Source organism: Danio aesculapii, chromosome 19, assembly GCF_903798145.1.
Source record: "Danio aesculapii chromosome 19, fDanAes4.1, whole genome shotgun sequence".
NCBI lineage: Eukaryota > Metazoa > Chordata > Actinopteri > Cypriniformes > Danionidae > Danio > Danio aesculapii.
In genome coordinates this window covers 25,628,692-25,647,020 of record NC_079453.1, presented here as the reverse complement: position 1 = coordinate 25,647,020, position 18,329 = coordinate 25,628,692, and the positions used below count along the sequence as shown (strand labels likewise).

General features: G+C 35.6%; 2 protein-coding genes across 2 annotated transcripts; one reads left to right on the top strand and one right to left on the bottom strand.

Annotated features, from left to right (window-relative positions):
- Positions 1–1,888: 1,888 nt before the first annotated feature.
- LOC130247258 (Ig heavy chain C region) lies at positions 1,889–7,571 on the bottom strand. The gene is made up of 3 exons (XM_056480489.1): positions 7,446–7,571; positions 6,787–7,104; positions 1,889–2,210 (listed from the first exon to the last, which is right to left on the bottom strand). The coding sequence occupies exons 1-3, from the start codon at positions 7,492–7,494 to the stop codon at positions 1,906–1,908; spliced, it is 672 nt and encodes a 223-aa protein (XP_056336464.1). The 5' UTR covers positions 7,495–7,571; the 3' UTR covers positions 1,889–1,905.
- A 5,715-nt stretch (positions 7,572–13,286) lies between these two features.
- s100v2 (S100 calcium binding protein V2) lies at positions 13,287–16,913 on the top strand. The gene is made up of 3 exons (XM_056479123.1): positions 13,287–13,414; positions 14,836–14,967; positions 16,195–16,913. The coding sequence occupies exons 1-3, from the start codon at positions 13,403–13,405 to the stop codon at positions 16,351–16,353; spliced, it is 303 nt and encodes a 100-aa protein (XP_056335098.1). The 5' UTR covers positions 13,287–13,402; the 3' UTR covers positions 16,354–16,913.
- Positions 16,914–18,329: the final 1,416 nt, after the last annotated feature.

Genomic DNA, 18,329 nt, shown 5'->3' with positions numbered 1-18,329 from the left:
ATCAGTTACTCTGGCATTTGTTTTATGTGGCGAATGGCCTTCTAGCCACAATCAAGCACTGGGAAACACCCATAAACTTATATAAACACATTTATTCACTATGACTAATTTTGTATACCAAATTCACCTCTACCACATATTTTTGGACTTGTGGGGGAAACCAGAACACCCAGAGGAAACCCAGGCGAACGTGGGGAGAACATGCAATCTTCACACAAAAATGACTCATGGGCCTGCCAGGACTCGGACCAGGCGCCTTCTTTCTGTGAGGTGGCAGCTTTTTTTTAAACTACAGTTTTTTTGCACAGAGACATCATTATAAACTTTTCCCATCCCACTTTATAAATTGTGACTGTTATCACAAGCAGGAGAGCAAAGATTAAGCACAGAGACAAGTATATGTATTTTGCAGCATAGCATAGATTCACTGCATCTGTGGAAAGAGAAAATAAGAAAATGTATATTGAGGTTAATAGTATAGAGAATACTAAATGCAAGCATTTATTCGCTGAATTTAACATTGAATGAAAAATCATACATGCAGCAAGGACCCAAAAGCTTGGGGTCAGTATTATTTTTTGAATGTTTCTGAATGTCTCATTTACCAGGATTCTGTTTGTTTTAAGAATGCCAGTAACAGTAACAGTACTGTTTTTATTGTAATAAACACTCACCGGTCACTTTATTAGGTACACCTGTCCAACAGCTCGTTAACGCAAATTTCTAATCAGCCAATCACACGGCAGCAACTGCATGCATTTAGGCATGTAGATATGGTCAAGAAGATGATTTGCTGCAGTTCAAATCAAGCATCAGATTGGGGGAAAAGGGTGATTTAAGTCACTTTGAACGTGGCACGGTTGTTGGTGCCAGACGGCTGGTCTGAGTATTTCAGAAACTGCAGATCTACTGGGATGTTTCACGCGCAACCATCTCTAGGGTTTACAGAGAATGGTCTGAAAAAGAGAAAATATCCAGTGAGTGGCAGTTCTGTGGGCACAAATGCCTTGTTGATGCCAGAGATCAGAGGAAATTGGCCAGACTGGTTCCAGCTGATATAAAACAACAGTAACTCAACCGAAGTATGCAGAAGAGCATCTCTGAACACACAAAACATCCAACCTTGAGGCGGATGGGCTACAGCAGCAGAGGACCACACCGGGTGCAACTTCTGTCAGCTAAGAACAGGAAGCTGAGGCTACAATTAGCACAGGCTCACTAAAATTTGACAATAGAAGATTGAAAAATGTTCAATCTGGTCTGATGAGTCTCGATTTCTGCTGCGACATTCGGATGGTAGGGTCAGATTTAGGCATCAACAACATGAAACCATGGATCCATCCTGCCTTGTATCAACGGTTCAGGCTGGTGGTGGTGGTGTAATGGTGTGGGGGATATTTTCTTGGCACACTTTGGGCCCATTAGTACAAATTGAGCATCATGTCAACACCACAGTCTACCTGAGTATTATATAATTCTTGGATTGTTAAAGCTGAGCATTCAGCATCATTACTCCAGTATTCAGTGTCACATAATTTAGAAATTGTTCTAGTATGCTGATAAAAACATTTATTATTATCAGTACTGGAAACAGTGTCATGGAAACTGAAATTGGAAATTCATTCATTCATTCATTCATTCATTCATTCATTTGGCTTCCCTTATTTATCAGGGGTCACCACAGTGGATTGACCCACCAACTATTCCAGCATATGTTTTAAGCAGCGGATGCCCTTCCAGCTGCAACCCAGTACTGGGAAACTGAGACTGGCAATTGTTCAAAGAAATTTTTTATCAATAGAAATGTCTTTCCTCTCACATTTAATCAGTTAATTGCAAATTCTAAAAAAAAAAAAATCCCCAAAACCTTAAATGCTATTGTATTTTAGTCATTCTTTTATATTGTTATACTGTACCATATGTCTGAAGGGTTTTGGTAAAGATCTGTCCTCCCAATTCCACTACGCACACACACTGCATCTTCCTCTCCCATTCCTCAGCAGTGATCAGGATCTGGTTCCTGCTGATCTGAACGGCCCCATCATTTCCATGTTTCAAAACCGCCTGTCCTTTCTCTTTTCTTCCCTCCACAGACCAGTGCATTCGAACCTGTGAAGATTTGGCCCCCGTCACAACACACTGAAGCGGGACTAAAGGAGCATTCGTGATCAGCGGCGTAAGAATATCAATAACAGGAAGCACAGTGTGTTCTGGAAAGAGATTAGAGGAAACATTAGACTACAGTGGAAAGAAATACCAAACATCAAAAGACATTTTGCAGTTAGCAGCTCTTAAATAGGTTTATCTCTGGTATAGAGTCTGAGTCATAAGCACTATAAAAATAATGGTTTCCTGAAGGCGATATTTCACCCAAAAATGGAAATTCTACCATCATTTACTCACCCTTTACTTTGTTTTCCAAACCTTTATGAGAAAATTGGAAATCTGTAACCACTTTTTTTTTCCCACTATAGAAGTCAATAGCTGTTTCCATCCAAAAATGTGAATTAACTTTCTGCGCAAAACAGGATTATCACATAAAAGACGTGCGAATAAAGCAGCGGTTCCATCCAACGAGTCGAAGTGAACAAAATCGTCACTTCCTGTTCAACTGGCGCCAAATATCAAAAGGAAAAATTGAATTTACTGCAGTAGGAGAAGCTGCGTCAATCTTTTCTTCATCTAATAAATGACTTGCGCCTCAGAAGGCAATCCTGACACACACTGAACGCGCGGTGGCGTTTGAAGGTGTCAGACGTGGGGCACAGACGCTCTTGATTCTGGAGGTAGTTAATAATATAATAACACTAATACTTACACGGTAAAGCATTTTAGAATGACCAAAACAACACTTCAGATGTTTTACAGTGTGCTCAGCCTGCTGGTTTGTCCATTTACACACATTTTGATCATCACATGATCTCATAACAAAATCACATGACCTTTTTTAATGCGCATAAAATTTGTGCGGTAAAAGTGTTTCCATTGTAGTTAAGTGTTTAGATAAGTAATAAGTCAAGATAAGTGTTTTATGCGCATTTTCAAAATTTATGTGCATCATGGCGTTTCCATCAACCGTTTTTTTAAGCGCATATGCAAAATGCGCATAAAAATAGGTGGGTGGAAACATAGCTAATGTCTACATGTTTTCAGCTTTCTATCTAGCAGTAGAAGAAACTCATAAATGTTCTGAATATGAATGCACCGATACCAGTATCGGGTCGATACTTGGTTAAAATACTCGTACTTGTATCGTACATGAAATGTCGATACCACTGATACCACTCAACAGTATTTCATTACGTGGACGTGATTTGTTGTCCTACCTGACTTTCTTACTTTGTTCACCTACCTGTCGTAATGTATTAATTAATGTCTTATATATTAATAGCTTAGTCATTATAAACAATCAGTTTATAAAATACATTAATAACGAATCTATAAGCTACTGAAGAATAAAACGATTATGCAATATGATCCTTGCATAATGATCACAACAAAACAAGCTAGCACTCATTTTACACATAAACTATAAATAAAAAAATGAAAGAAATTTTAAGTAATGGAATATTATGTAAAAAATCTAAACTATTATATAGTGGACTACAGGCTAAATAAAAGTATCAGAGCTGATCATTACTGCGGCAAAAGAGTCTAGAAACATTGCGAGATGATGGTTGTGCGATTTTTTTCAACACAATCTCACGGCAATTCATACATTTTTGATTTAGTGGCTAATTCGTATCAATTCGTACAATCTCACTCGTACTATTTGGTAAGATTTACTCATCACCCAATGATGGTTGGGTTTAGGGTTTTTTAAAATCGTTCATTTTCGTACAACTGAATTCATACGAATTTGTTCGAATTAGCCACTAAACTGACAAAACGTAAAATACTTAAATTTTCTCGTGAGATCAGGCTCGATTTTTAATATGAGAGTATGCATATTTGTGGGAGTACTGCACACACTTTGTGTAAGTGTTTATGCAAGGATAACCTATTCGTTAAATGTCCATACTTAATCGTTATTAGATAAGGTCAATGGATTTACAGGGTTATCAACAATATATGTATATTTTTTGGCATGGAATAGCCTTTTGTTAAAGATTTTTGTGTTCATCCTTGTCACAGGCAAAAAAAAAAAAAAACTCCTTTCAAATTAATTGCATTTTCATTGAAACCAAATCTAAGAAGTATCGGAATCGGTACTCGGTATTTCACAAATTACAAATTAAAATACTTCTATCGGTTTGTAAAAAAGTGGTATCAGTTCATCCCTCGTTCTGAACCACTTGAGAATGAGTAAATAATAATTTTGGGTGAAATATCCCTTTTCATTTAACATTCTCGCAGTCATATTTTCATTAGATAAATAACATGTTCTTCAAATTATTTGTTGAAAATGGTTCTTCTATCTATGGCATCATTATGAAAACTCCTTTTTGGAACCTTTATTTTTATGGGCGCAAGTACAATTCAGCATGTTATAATTAAGAATTAAATGTTAAAATGAAAGTGCGACGTGGTGGCGCAGTAGGTAGTGCTGTCGCCTCAAAGCAAGAAGGTAGCTGGTTTAAGCCTCGGCTGGGTCAGTTGGCATTTCAGTGTAGAATTTGCATGTTCTCCCTGTGTTCGCGTGGATTTCCTCCAGGTGCTCCGGATTCCCCAACAAATCCAAAGACATGCGGTACAGGTGAATTGGGTAAGCTAAAAAACTGTCCGTAGTGTATGTGTGTGAATGAGAGTGTATGGGTGTTTCCCAGTGATGAGTTGCAGCTGGAAGAGCATCCGCTGTGTAAAAACATATGCTGGATAAGTTGGCGATTCATTCCGCTGTGGCGACCCCAGATTAGAAGAAAATGAATGAATGTAAAAATGAATTCAAATAGAAATGAGTATTACTACGCTAATGTGTTGTGTAATGCAATAAATGCAAGGCACTGTTTATTTGTAGACAAAGAAAATTAGAAATAAATAATTTTACTACTATGTATTGATCCTTGAGTTGAATTCTGTATATGACAACCTACATATTAGTACAGGTAAAGACTGAACATTTGGGGATATGGGTTTGAGAGACATAATTGATCACTTCGCAATCTAGAACATTCATGAGTTTTGCCCACATCTGGAATTCTATGACTGTTATTTGTGTTTGGCATTGTAGATCAACTGCATATTGATAGCTGTGTGAAGACAAAATGTGTTATAACATCTAAGAATGAGCACAGCTATTCACTTCACTTTTTCGTTTTCCTCTATAAAAAACCTTGTTTTGCTGCAGTTTTATTGCACACTGCAATTTCTTACCATATTATTGTAATACATTGCTGTAAAAGCACATTGGATTGTATCAGAATTATTTCATGTTCAGGGTATTTGCCTTTTGAAATCTCGCACAAGAACAGTTATTAACAGTTTACATTGAAATTTAAGATGGAAAAGGATATGCACAGTATGTGATTCTTAAAAAAAAATAAGATTCATCTAATCTAATCAAATTCATCTAATAAAGATACATCATTTAAAATAATACAGAGGCTTCCATTGATGTTTTAGGACAATATTTGGCATAGATAAAATTATTCTGAGGGTTCAAGAAAATCTAAATACTCATAAATAACCTTTGAAGTCATTAAAATTAAGTTAGCAATCTATATTAATAATCAAAAATTATGTTTTGACGTATTTATAGTAAGAAATTTACAAAATATCTTAATGAAACTTTATCTTTTACTTAACTTATGCTTTTACCATTAGAAAAGATCTACAATGTTGACAAATACAATGTATTTTATGTTTCTATTGTCCAAAAATACCTGTGCAACTTAAGCCTAGTTATGTGGTCTAGGACAGTGTTTCTCAACCACGTTCCTGGAGGACCACCAGCACTGCATGTTTTGGATGTCTCCTTTCTTTCAGTCTCTGCTAATGAGCTGATGATATGAATTAGATGTGTTTGGTTAAAGAGACATGAAAAAACGTGCAGAGCTGCCGGTCCTCCAGGAACGCTGTTGAGAAACACTGATCTAAGGTAACATGTTAAAAAGACTGGCCGAGTGAATGGACAACCTGTGTTTTCATTAAAAATCTGTTTTCTTAATCACATTGTGATCAGGTAAATACACAAACTCTAAAAATATAAATCATAAAGACATAAAGTAATAATAAACATTAACATCATGACTTTGAATAAAAATTCTTTAAAGCAATGCAAATTGTGAAAAGTGCTTCATAAAAAGTCAAAATGGTTTGGATGTTTATGGCCCCTTTTCACATGGTTTTAGTATAATGGTAATTTATTGCTTAACTTTTGAATAATTTAGTGTTATAGGTGCTAAAATGTAAGATCAAAAAGTTTTTAAAAAGGCAATTAAAATTTATATATATATATATATATATATATATATATATATATATATATATATATATATATATATATATATATATATATATATTGTACGCATTCCTAGTTATTTTAATGTTTTGACCTTATTTTTGGGCGATCTATTTTCTAATAATTTGGAAAGTTGTAGAATTCTAGCCTGATCAGCCATCATCTGCCATCAGACATCTTTTACTTTATTAATTTAAATCACACTTTTATTTATATAGTGCTTTAAATAATACAGACAGATTCAAAGCAGCTTAATGGTAATAAACAGAACAATAACAGAATCATTGTTGCATTTTGATAAAATAAGAGAAATTTAGATTGTCAATTGAAGAAATTGCTGAGGCCCATTCTGGACTATTATTATTTTGAAATACACAAGATCTCACCTTTCACAATGACTCTGGATCCATTTCCAATGTGAGCGAAGCGGCTATGGGCAGCTGCACAGTAGTAAATACTGGAGTCATGCACCGTTGAGTTGGTGATAACAGCAGTACAAACGCTTGGTTCAGATTCTGAGTTCTGAGCATCCAGTTGAAGTCTGTTGGTGCGGCTGATTGTTGCGTTTTCTGAATTGACTCTTAGCCAAGTCACTGTTGAACACGAGGAGTATAACTCTATAATACTGCATTTTAAAACAACGTCCTCTCCAGCTGTCACCTCAGCCACCATCGGCCACTGCGTCACGATGGACGGCTCTGTTACTAGATGAAAAAGATTGTAATGTCTGTTATTGTGTCAATAATCTTACTTCCTTTTACAACTGAATTTTCAACTGATATTAAAGAAGTATTTCATTTCCAGCAATGACAACAATCTAATCATTGTACTATATCAATCCCATTAATAATAATTTGGTTTCTGGATATTAAATGCAAATATACAAAAAAAAAAAAAACAATTTAATTAATTTTAACTACTTAAATCCATTAGCACATTTGTTATAGCAATTTTCTAGTAGTCACAAAACTTTCTGTTAGCAAATATGCATTTTGCAGACCCTTTTATCCATAAAAGATGATCAAAATGAATAATATTAATTTACCTGATCCCATAGCGTAAGATACCCAAATCATCAGCAGCCACAGGCTCATCTTTATAGTCTTAGTTTCACTCAACTGAATCTAAACTTCTTTTGTTTAGGTCAGCATAAACCTGGTCTTCCTTTCAGGCATCTGATAGGTCTTCTTCTTGAAGTCAAAGACTACAGAAAAGAAAAAACACAGGATACTCAAAACAAAACTTGTGCCCAAAACAAATGCACATCGATGTCCAATCGCACCACTGTTGTCTGGTATTATTACCAGTCTGACTGAATTGCAGGACCTCAGCACACTACACTGAGCTTTAATAAAACCTAAAATATTAGATGTTGAATTTGAAAGCCTGAAAGGAAGAAAAATCTGAATCAAAATCCAAACACAGATGTAAATCTAGAATTTTGTTTTTTCAGTAATTTCGAGTAAACCTCATGCAGCAAATCTAACATCTAAGTTGATATTTTATAGGCCAAGAAAATAAGATATCATTTTATTTCAATAGTCCACTTTGCAACTTGTCAAATAACAGTCCTTACAGTAGGGGAGAGCGGGGGGAGCAACACTTTGGTTTTGGCCAAATAATGAACAAAGTAACAGGGTTAGACAAATAATTTTTTTACCAACACGCAAGCCTCTTCTACAAATGAGCACTGAAAGTATGATGGCCGGACCTATGACTTCTGTGCAGTATTGCCAAAAGTGCCAGGAGTAAAGATGTTACTATTTACCCTACTTGCGGAGCAAGTTGTAACAGACAGAGGGTTAGTTTTAACATCTGCCTATAAAGTCAGATTTCACACAATTAATTTGAATCCAGTTTACTTTAAATAGCTATATTTACCTCAGTACTTACAGTAGCTCAATTTTTTTATTCTACATAGCACAGCATCTTTATTTATTTATCTAATGGATAAACATTTTTGATTTTACAGCATTGTTATCCATTATTATACAATGCATTTATTTGCATTATAAGCAATAAAAAATGATATTCAAAAATATTTTCTATTAAAAAACTATTTAAAAATGTTCCCAACAATACAGTCAAAACATCAAAAATTATTGTGTTAGTTTAATTGGGGTCCAACAGTTTGAAGCTTATTTGTAACACCCTTTTACAACTAACCCCGTGTCGTGTTTTCCTCAAAACTGGCTAGCAGTCACTGTGTGTTTCTTACATCTTTTAAAATGGTTCCATCTTTTAGCCTAGAAGATGGTAAATACAACAATATAAGATTTAACTGACATACTTTTACAGATTTAAAAAAAAATAGAGCATAATAAAAAATATTTTTATGCTGCAAAAATGGTTTCTCCTGTGTTTCTCATGCATATTTCACTGAACTTTTTAAATAATTGGCAGGAAGACGTCTGCCGACACTGTGGTGAAAACCCAACACAATCTCACGGCAATTCGTAACTTTTTGATTTAGTGCCTAATTCTTATGAATTCGTACAATCTAATTCGTACAATTTAGTACGATTTGCTCATCCTCCAATGACGGTTGGGTTTAGGGGTGGGTTTAGGTGCCACACCTCCTTTTTAAAATCGTACAATTTCGTACGACTGAACTCGTTAGCCAATAGCCAATCAGCCAATAACTGACAAAACGTAAAATACTTATGTTTTCTCGTGAGATCAGACTAGAAAACCTCAGAAGCATGCCATGGTTAACCCCGAGCAAATACATTAAAACTCTGTGTTACATTTTACCCCGAGTTACTTTGTGCCCCGCACTCCCCTATTAGTAGATTGTCTGCTTAATACACTTTAAAAATATTTTAAGGCTGTTTTAACCTACCTATATGCAGTAAGTTAAGGACACACCCTACCACTGAAAAATGTACCCGCTCATTGAGTTTGTCCATATTTGACCCAAAGTTGGTTTGAAACAACCTGGAGTGTATCTGCTAGCACTTTATTTTGATGGACCCTCATTAGACATTTCACTGACAATAATTATTTTTTTATCTAATTGTAATGCTTGTTTTGTCTTACTTAAAAGTCCTTGTGAACCGGAAATTGCTGCAGACTTTTTTATTTCATCATTAGTTTATCATCAGTATGATGACGTATTTCCAACTGAATCTAATGTTAAGTAGGGGCGGGGCTTTTATTTTTGCGCTCCTTTCATCTTTCCCTCACAGCAAACTAATTGTTAAAGGGGTGTGGCAAAGAATATTTCACCCAATCCATTAAGCTGACATCTTCATAGAAGGACTGCCATTCCAGAATGAAGCACATGGTGAGATTTTGATAAAAGATTAACAAAACAATGTTTTTGTTTGGGGTTTTTTTGTCAGTGGATGAACTTGCACTTAATTGTTCACATTAAAGACTAACAAAGTGTTCTAGTAAAATAAACATTAAAATTTAGATTTTATCCAAACTTTAAATTAAATCATCATGAGGCCCCTTGTTGAATCTGCTCTCCTACAATAGCTGAGTGCAGTAGCAGAAAGATATATTTTTTGATTGGGGCCTGTGCCTCGGGACTGATGAAAAGACAGAAAGAAAGATCTGTGGTTGAAATGGATACAATGAGAGTCATGATGACTATGTGATGTCAATGGTAATGATAAATTAAGGTGGGGCAGACGTAGATTTAGTTGAGCACAGGTTTGAACAGAACAGGTTATTGTGACATCGGCATCAGAGCAGGAAGAGTAAATATGAAATCTATCTGTCATGTTTTAGCCTTTGTTGAGATGACAAGAAATTAATCCCATGAACTCAGCTTTCCTGCTTCACTTTATACACTTTTATGTACTTTAATAAATTGGAAGGCACTCTCCTGTTATTTCAGTTAGGTTACTAGTTACCCTACACAGTGCAAGCTATTGAAAATGGATGGACGAATGTTGCTAGTAGGTCTGGTAAATTTTTTTGTTTGAAATATGATAATAATTGTTTTTAATTTCCCTTTTCAATTTACCAAAGCCAGTTGGCGTTTCTGAGTGGAGTTTGCATGTTCTCACCGTGTTCGCGTGGGTTTCCTCCGGGTGCTCCGGCTTCACCCACAGTCCAAAGACATGTGGTATAGGTGAATTGGGTTAGCTAAAAAATTGTCCTTAGTGTATGTGTGTAAATGCAAGAGTGTATGGGTGTTTCCCAGTGTTGGGTTGCAGCTGGAATGGCATCTGCTGCGTAAAAACATATGCTGGTTCATTCGGCTGTGGTGACCTCGAAAAAGAAAATGAATGAATGAATAATTTACTTAAATGTATAGAAAATCCAGTTTTGTGTGATTTTCGTTCAACCTTTGCAAAATTTTATGATTCTGAACAGTCTGAAACTATCTGTTAGTAATTTCAGTCATAATTTTTGTACAAACCTATGTAGGTTTATGACAAAATGGTCTTCACCGACATATATTTATTTCAGCTTTCAAACATTAAGGCCTGAAAAAGGGCTGTTGAGCTGGAATGTTGAGAAGAAGTTGTTTTCCGCTCAGCAAAAGCAAATCAAATCCTACTTTTTACATTCAAATGATGAAGACTCAGGCTCAAAATTGAAATCCAGAAACAGATTTTTTGGTTTCTGATAGAAACTGTAAGTGGTAGACCAGGGGTGCCCAAACTTTTTTTATGAAGGGCCAAAAACCTAAGTTTTGTTGAGGCTAGTGGGCTGAAATGTATTTAATATTTAAAAATAACTAGAAAACATTGCTTTTTGTTAACTAATATGGTATAATAATTTTTTTTACATTTTATAATGAACTTATTACAATAAAAATAAAAACAATTTTACACTGTTTTTTGCCTTGAATTGCTCACACGTCAGGTTACGTCAAATTAGAAATGACAATCTCTGTTAAAGGCATTCTCCCCAATCCTCTCCATTATTCTCAGATGGGATGGTGGGCCAAATCAAAGGTTACAATGGGTTTAACTAAAGATTAACTTTGGCCCACATGCTTTACTTTGGGCATCTCTGTGGTAGACCAATCTGACTAATCAGAGTAACCTCTAAAAAAATTGGGTTTTGGAGAAATCAGTTTTTACACTCTTAGGGAAAAAACGCTTTTAAAATTATGTCAATTTTATGTAAAAGTTTACAACTTTTCAAAAGGTAATAATATCATTAAGACACCAATATGGGCATAAATAAGGTGAGAAGGTGCTAAGAGAAAAGTATTGTTTTTATCGTAAAACCAATACATATTTAGGATTGTTAAAAATAGCATTATAAGGACTCTTTGATTCCTTTCACTAATACTGCATTCATTAAAACACCTCTCTACAGGTAGATGATGACACATTTATTGAGCAAATACTTACGCATGTGTAATCCATGCATCACAAACGCACAAGTGTGAACACGAGTCTGTACGTTCAAAGCACATTTGTTTCCTTTGTAAATATGTTACATTTCAGACCGCAGGTAAAACAGGCAGTTTGCAAATGGCAGTGTGCCATCCAAAAAAAAAACTGCATGGTATGTGAAGAATGTAGACTTGAACTGAGCTGAAATTAACATCTGCAATGAAAAACACGGCTGTTTGTGCTTACACTGAAAATTAAACAAATGTGACATTGTGTGTAGCAAGAAAGAGAAAAGAAAAAGATCTATGATTTAACTAAATATGGGTCTGAGCCATGATGGCTTCAAATGGATTTAAATAACTAACCAGAATCAACATGCACTAAATACAACTGACATCACTTTATAAAACAGACACAAAAGGGCCTTTGTTTTCCCTTATGAAAAGAAGTACATTTAATTGTATTGAATTTGCACTTAGACTACTTTTAAAAAATATATAATTAGATATAAAACTTTTAATGAAATAAAATACCCCTGAAATATACTTAATAAGAGTTCACTTTCACAAAGTGTGCTTTAAATTATTGTCAAATTTAAAGTTTTACTTTAAAGTATTTTAAAACATTGTTTTAATAATTGTATAATTTTGAAGTAAATGCATCAGTTCGTTCAGCTGTACAATTTAACCATATTTTAAACACAACAGAAGTGTTCTCTGAACACCTGAAGTATTGATATTATTCTGCTTGTGTAAATTAATCAGTTACCCAAACCTCAATATCAATTACTTTTTTTGCACAAGAGGGTGGAGCAATCGTTTGAAGATGATGACACATTGACTGATTCATTGCTCAGTTTGTTTATGTGTAAATATGCATGCTTATACGCACACACCTGTACATTGCTGTCCTATATGCTGTAGTAAATCACTCCTGTAATGTTGTCAAAGGAGTGTCAAGTCTCGTAATCCCATTGCACCCACCCAAAAACTGAGCATGTCCTTGCCTGTGCATTGCAAGAACTGTTTAAAAAGAAAGAAAGAAAAAAAAAACAAGCAGAGGAAACTTGGAGCCTAAAAGACAGTGGATTTTGATCTGTAAATGACACGCCTTGCTCAATGCAAATCCAGACAGTACAGTTGTTTTTGATCAAAACATCTTACTTGAAACGTTTGGTTCTATTGATCAAATATCCTAACAACTTCTAACTTCTTAAAAGATTAAACCAAATCAAAAATAAAAGCCAATCCTAATTACACTTCAAGCTATTCAGAACTAGGGGCCTGTTGTTGAGCAAAAGAATTTTTATCCTGAGAGCTTCCAGATGTGTTCCCGAAGGAGCAGAGGCGTCTGTTTGCCAATAGTTTTCATCCATCAACAAAAAAATGTGTCATACGGAAACCTGGTTTTCCAGAGTTTTTCCAGAGTGCGAAACTTGATAATCTCCACCCCTGTTAGGTTTACTGTCCGAAAGCATCAAATTACAAAAGACATTTTCCCATAGAAGTCACTGAGAAGGAAGGTGGGTTTAGTTTTTTTTTTTTTTTTTTTTTTCTGCCCAAGTGGGAGGATTCAGGATGTCAGCCAAGATGTGACAGAAGCGATGGGAAGCTGAGAGTGTGAAGTAAATCGAGTGCAACACGACGGGAAGAGTAAAGTTTTTCTAGAGCCAAGAAAATATAACAAACCAAATCAAATGGCGACAGAGGTATGTAGTGTACGGTATATTGTGTATTTATTATTGTTCGTTTATTTCAGATTAGTTTTAGGTGTTTAGTTTATGAGTGTTTTATGTAAGCTGATTCTCGTCGGTTTGAAAGCGGACTGCGCCTCAAACTTGGCGTTTGCCTGTCAGTCTCGGTAATCTTCCGCACTTGACCGAAACGGTGTCCAGAAAATCTATTACGTTGTTGTCAAAAGAAGTGAAACAGTCTCTATAACAGTTGTTTAAGTTTTGGTTAAGGTTTGCGCTCATGTTTACCTGTTACACGAGCAGTCGATAACTTGTGCCACTGACGCAACCATTCGTTTGACGGATGTCTTTTACCGCTGTAATATTTATTCATATTTCTAGACTCCCGTTTTTTATTGATTAAAAAAAATCTAACTCTTAAAGACGCATATGCGTTCCTTAACACATCGCTGCACCGAATCTCCATGTTTTACGCAGGAACGCTTTCTGTGTGGATGGTAACAAAGAAAGAATCTCAGAAATACGGCCAGTGTCAAGATAATTCAAGCCATATGAGTTTAAAGTTTCGGTGCGTTTCTGAACGTTCTTAGTTTTATCTATGCAAACGCATGGCTGTGTGTCAAAATATATAGCAAGCTGACTGCGGTACCACCCTCATGACTTATGATACCCCCAAAAATGCTGTCTAAACAGGCAGCTCAGTGGGTTTTGACATGCAGCCATTGTTTAGAAATGGAAAGCACGGGGAATCAATCAGGCAGGGGCAAGACGAAGATTTCTTATGTTAATTAGGAAAAGTATGTTGAAAGTTTCTGATTTAGGCTGAATAAGTTAGATAATATGTATTTGTTAGGCTTATGTAGACAGAAAAATGAATGTAGCCTATTATTTTCACATTATAAAGTTAAGTCAAAGCTATGAAATCCTAAACTTTTGTCTAAATAAAGCAGCAAAATGGTTTCTGTCTGTGTGCTTATGTACACAGAGGGGCGGGCTGTTTTGGGCCTGATATGCAGGTATTTCAGGTACTATCCTGAATAATTGTGTGAAAGCGAGCAGTTTGAATAAACACAGTTTACAGAGTTCATTGATATGGCGTTTAGTCTTGGAGAAAAGAAGTGAATAACAAAAAACAAGGGCTTATTATTGTTCTAGTCAGAATGTTCACTGAGTAGTCCAAACCTGAAGTAATAATTTTCAAATACTTTAATAATTATAGCACTGTAAGTCAAAAGGCTTTCAATTTGATTTTTGATAGAGCTTAAGCAATGAAGATTGTTTTAAAAGAACCACAGACTTATTTTCAAAACTTAAACCATTTGGTTTTAGCACAAACTTTTTAAAAGCATTTTCTGTACCACCACCTACATTCTTTTATTTATCTAAAGTATATATCTCTGTCTGATTGCATCATCTGTACTCTCTTATTGTTCCAGTATTCTGACCTTGAAAAGGCCATTAACACCCTGGTCACAAACTTCCATGCTGCTTCTAAGGATAACCAGCCTACGCTGAAGGCAGATGAGTTCAAGAGCCTTCTCTCTTCCCAGCTGCCAACTTTTATCAAGGTAAAAACCCATGATGCCATTCCAGAAGATAATAATGACTCAGAACTGCTATTACTCATTTCCTGTGAAAGCATTAAGCACTGTTGTCTTTACAGTAAAACAGATAATGGGAGAATATGGTAAAAAGATTACACTAACACAGTATTTTGCTGTATTGTGTAAATAGTGTTTTAGAATACAAAGTATAAACTATAGCTGTCATAAAGTTAATGTCTTGCATTGTTTTAGAGAGATGTTTCTCTGGTGGTGTTTTGACTTTGTGTAGAAAACACAGTGCTCTGTCTTTGCTATTATTGGCCCCATTTACCAGAAAAGCCGGTTGTAAATAACTTTAAGCCAGCATGCAAGTTTTAATTACTATTACATTGCATGTGTGATTATTTTAATTAAATAGCATAAATTGGTAGATATTTTATAAATAATCATAAACAGAACTGGATTCGATTTGCTGTCAAATATGAACCATCCACTAATGCTTGTAACATTTCCACCATATTTATAACAGAAAAGTTCTTGTAGCCACAACTGCCCCCCAAATCAAAGTTTTTTTTTAGAATATAATTACTGTAGGGGTTTATTTACTTGGTTTATTGGAAAATGTTTCCCAGAGTTTGTTGCCTTGCATAGAGGCGTGGGCTGATTACACAGATCAGTTTAAACTCAGGTTGAGCCAGCGACAGACACTGGGTGTGGCTCCATTCAGGGAGCAAAATGGTGACTGGTGTTGCTCTGCAAGATAGTTTCTCCTGCAGTCCAACTAACTATGCTCTTCAGCTGCAGTCAGTATCAGGTCATGTTATGACAGGCTTTTTACAGCTTGAGGGAGAACTTCTGACATAGATTTTGTATTTATTTTAGTTGAACGATGAACAGTATCATATGAACAGTACTTCAGAGATTATTCAGTGCTGATGCACATATGCTCACAGATCATGTTTTCACATGTTTGTAACCAAAAAGAAAAAAAAACTGTATGACTGTACATATTTGAAGAGAAAATAAAATGTTTATGAATATGTTATTAGGTTTAATAATGCAGATTCACAATATTTAAAAGTTTCAACTGAAAGTTGGGTGTGTTAGTATTGACTTATTATTACTGAGCCAAACAGACCAACCACTGCCCACTTGAGGGAGACAAAGTGCTACTTTTCAGATACAAACTTGGAAAAAGAAAAAAGACAACACATGATCACCATTGACATTTGCTACTTTCTTTACCCCTAGTCGGAACAAGTTGGTGAAGTGATGAAGCAAATGGGAGTGAAAGATGGGGAAGGCATCAGCTTCAAAAACTTCTGGGGCCTGATCCAGAATTTGGCCACAACCCAACATGGTCTGCTGAGCCACGAGAAGCTGTCTAAATGCAGCTGCCTTTTACTATGAGCCGCCTGCATCAGCTGCATCTGCCACTACGATCTGGGCTCTCTGCATTTCTCCAGTACCACTCATCTTCAAACAATACACTAACTTTACTTCCTAACCAATTAAATGCTGCCAAAATAAACACAATTTGAACATCAACATGTCTTTACATAATCAAGTATTTAAAAAAATACTAAATTTACATGTTACATGTGTTAAGAACTACAGTAATCATCTCTCTTCCAATCAAGTAAACCTTAATGTGCCTACAAGTTAAACTTACTACTTCATATACCACAACCGAACTGGAGTTTTCATTTGTAACTGGAGTTACATCTTCCCACACAATGCATTTAACTTGAATGTGTTTTTTTTCCAGTCTTGTTATATAAAAAGTGTACACACTAAATTTAAACTAACTGGCATAATAGTCTATAATATGTGTATTTTAAAACACAGATATGTACTTAGTGGTTTTAGCAAACAACAACCAATCACATATTTATATTTTTTAATACTGTTTTTATGGCTAAAATCAATAAAACCATGAATTATTGTTTAATAAAAATCACATCAAACAAGTCTCTTGTTGATTTTTTATTATTAAATGTATAACTCTTAATGTTTAAATAAGCTTTACAGTGAGTTGTAATTTTCTTAATAAAAAAAAGCTGGCATTGTGCATCTGCAACGATAATGGACGTTGTTTCTGACTAAAAAAAGCATGAATTTTCACGAAAAGTTGATCAGGTCTTAAAATATATATTAAATCACTGGATGTTTTAAGAACTGTGCTCAATAAGGTTACATGCTAATATATCAATACATTTTATTTGTTCTCATAAGAACTTTGTGTTTGGCACAAAGTTTTAGCCACGCAAAAGTCAATCAAGACACCATGCATTGTATATTTTGTTGCATTAAAACATTCCTTGCACATTAATCTACTCAGATTATTCAAATAAAGAATTCCTTCTTGAAGCACTTGCAAAACTCAAGCCACCCCCAATTAAAATTGCCTTTAATTACATTTAGACAGTAGGTGAACAGATCTGTTTTCTTAATTCATTACTCTGCCTAAATTGCAAGGTTTTTTTCTTCACACTATCTTCTTCCTAACACTTTGTCTTCATCAAAATGTTTTCTCAAATCAAACCCACATAATCTACATGTTGGTCTGTGAATGACAGATACAAGTCCTGCACAGTGGCCAGAGCGATTTTGAGCCATTCTTCTTGCAGATTATGGCCTGGTCACCATGTGATACTGGTGGAGGAAAATGTTTCCTGACTCGCTCCTCCAAAAAACATCTCATAGTGGCTCAATAATATTTGGTTCTGGTGACTGTGCAGGCCACTTTCTTGTTCATCAAATCACTTTGTCACCAGTATTACTGTGTGTATTGGTACATTATCGTTTTGATACACGGCACCGCCTTCAGGATACAATGTTGCAGCCCAAACCATCACTGATCCACCCCATGCATTACTCTGGGCATGCAACAGTCTGGGTGGTAAACTTCTTTGCAGCTTTTCCACACTGTAAATCTCCCGGATGTGAGAGAACACACCTACACCTCCCCAACCCTAAAGCCTGTTTTACACCGCAAGCGTCAGCAGCGCGTGAGCATAGTGTGAGCAGCGCGTGTTTTTTCGACGTCCATGTTAACAGATTAGAGCTTTCATACCGCACGCAGCAGCAGTGGGTCAGTGCGAGGCGTGCGTGTCGCTGAAGCAGCAGTGCCGCGATAGTTTCGGTGCTGGGTCTATTGTTGCCGTGCTGCTCACGCTCAATTAATGTGACAGTGCATTGATAATGACCAAAACACATTGAGTTTTATTCGGCTTTGTTTAATGTTCACTAAAGTTATTCCATCCAGGAGCTGTTTTGCACTGTGAACCTGACAACACGAAAATAAGTAAAAGAAGGGCATGCATTGATTACTTTTGTCCATCTCATCCTTTGAACGAGCTGTTACTCTGCCGCTGGACATTACT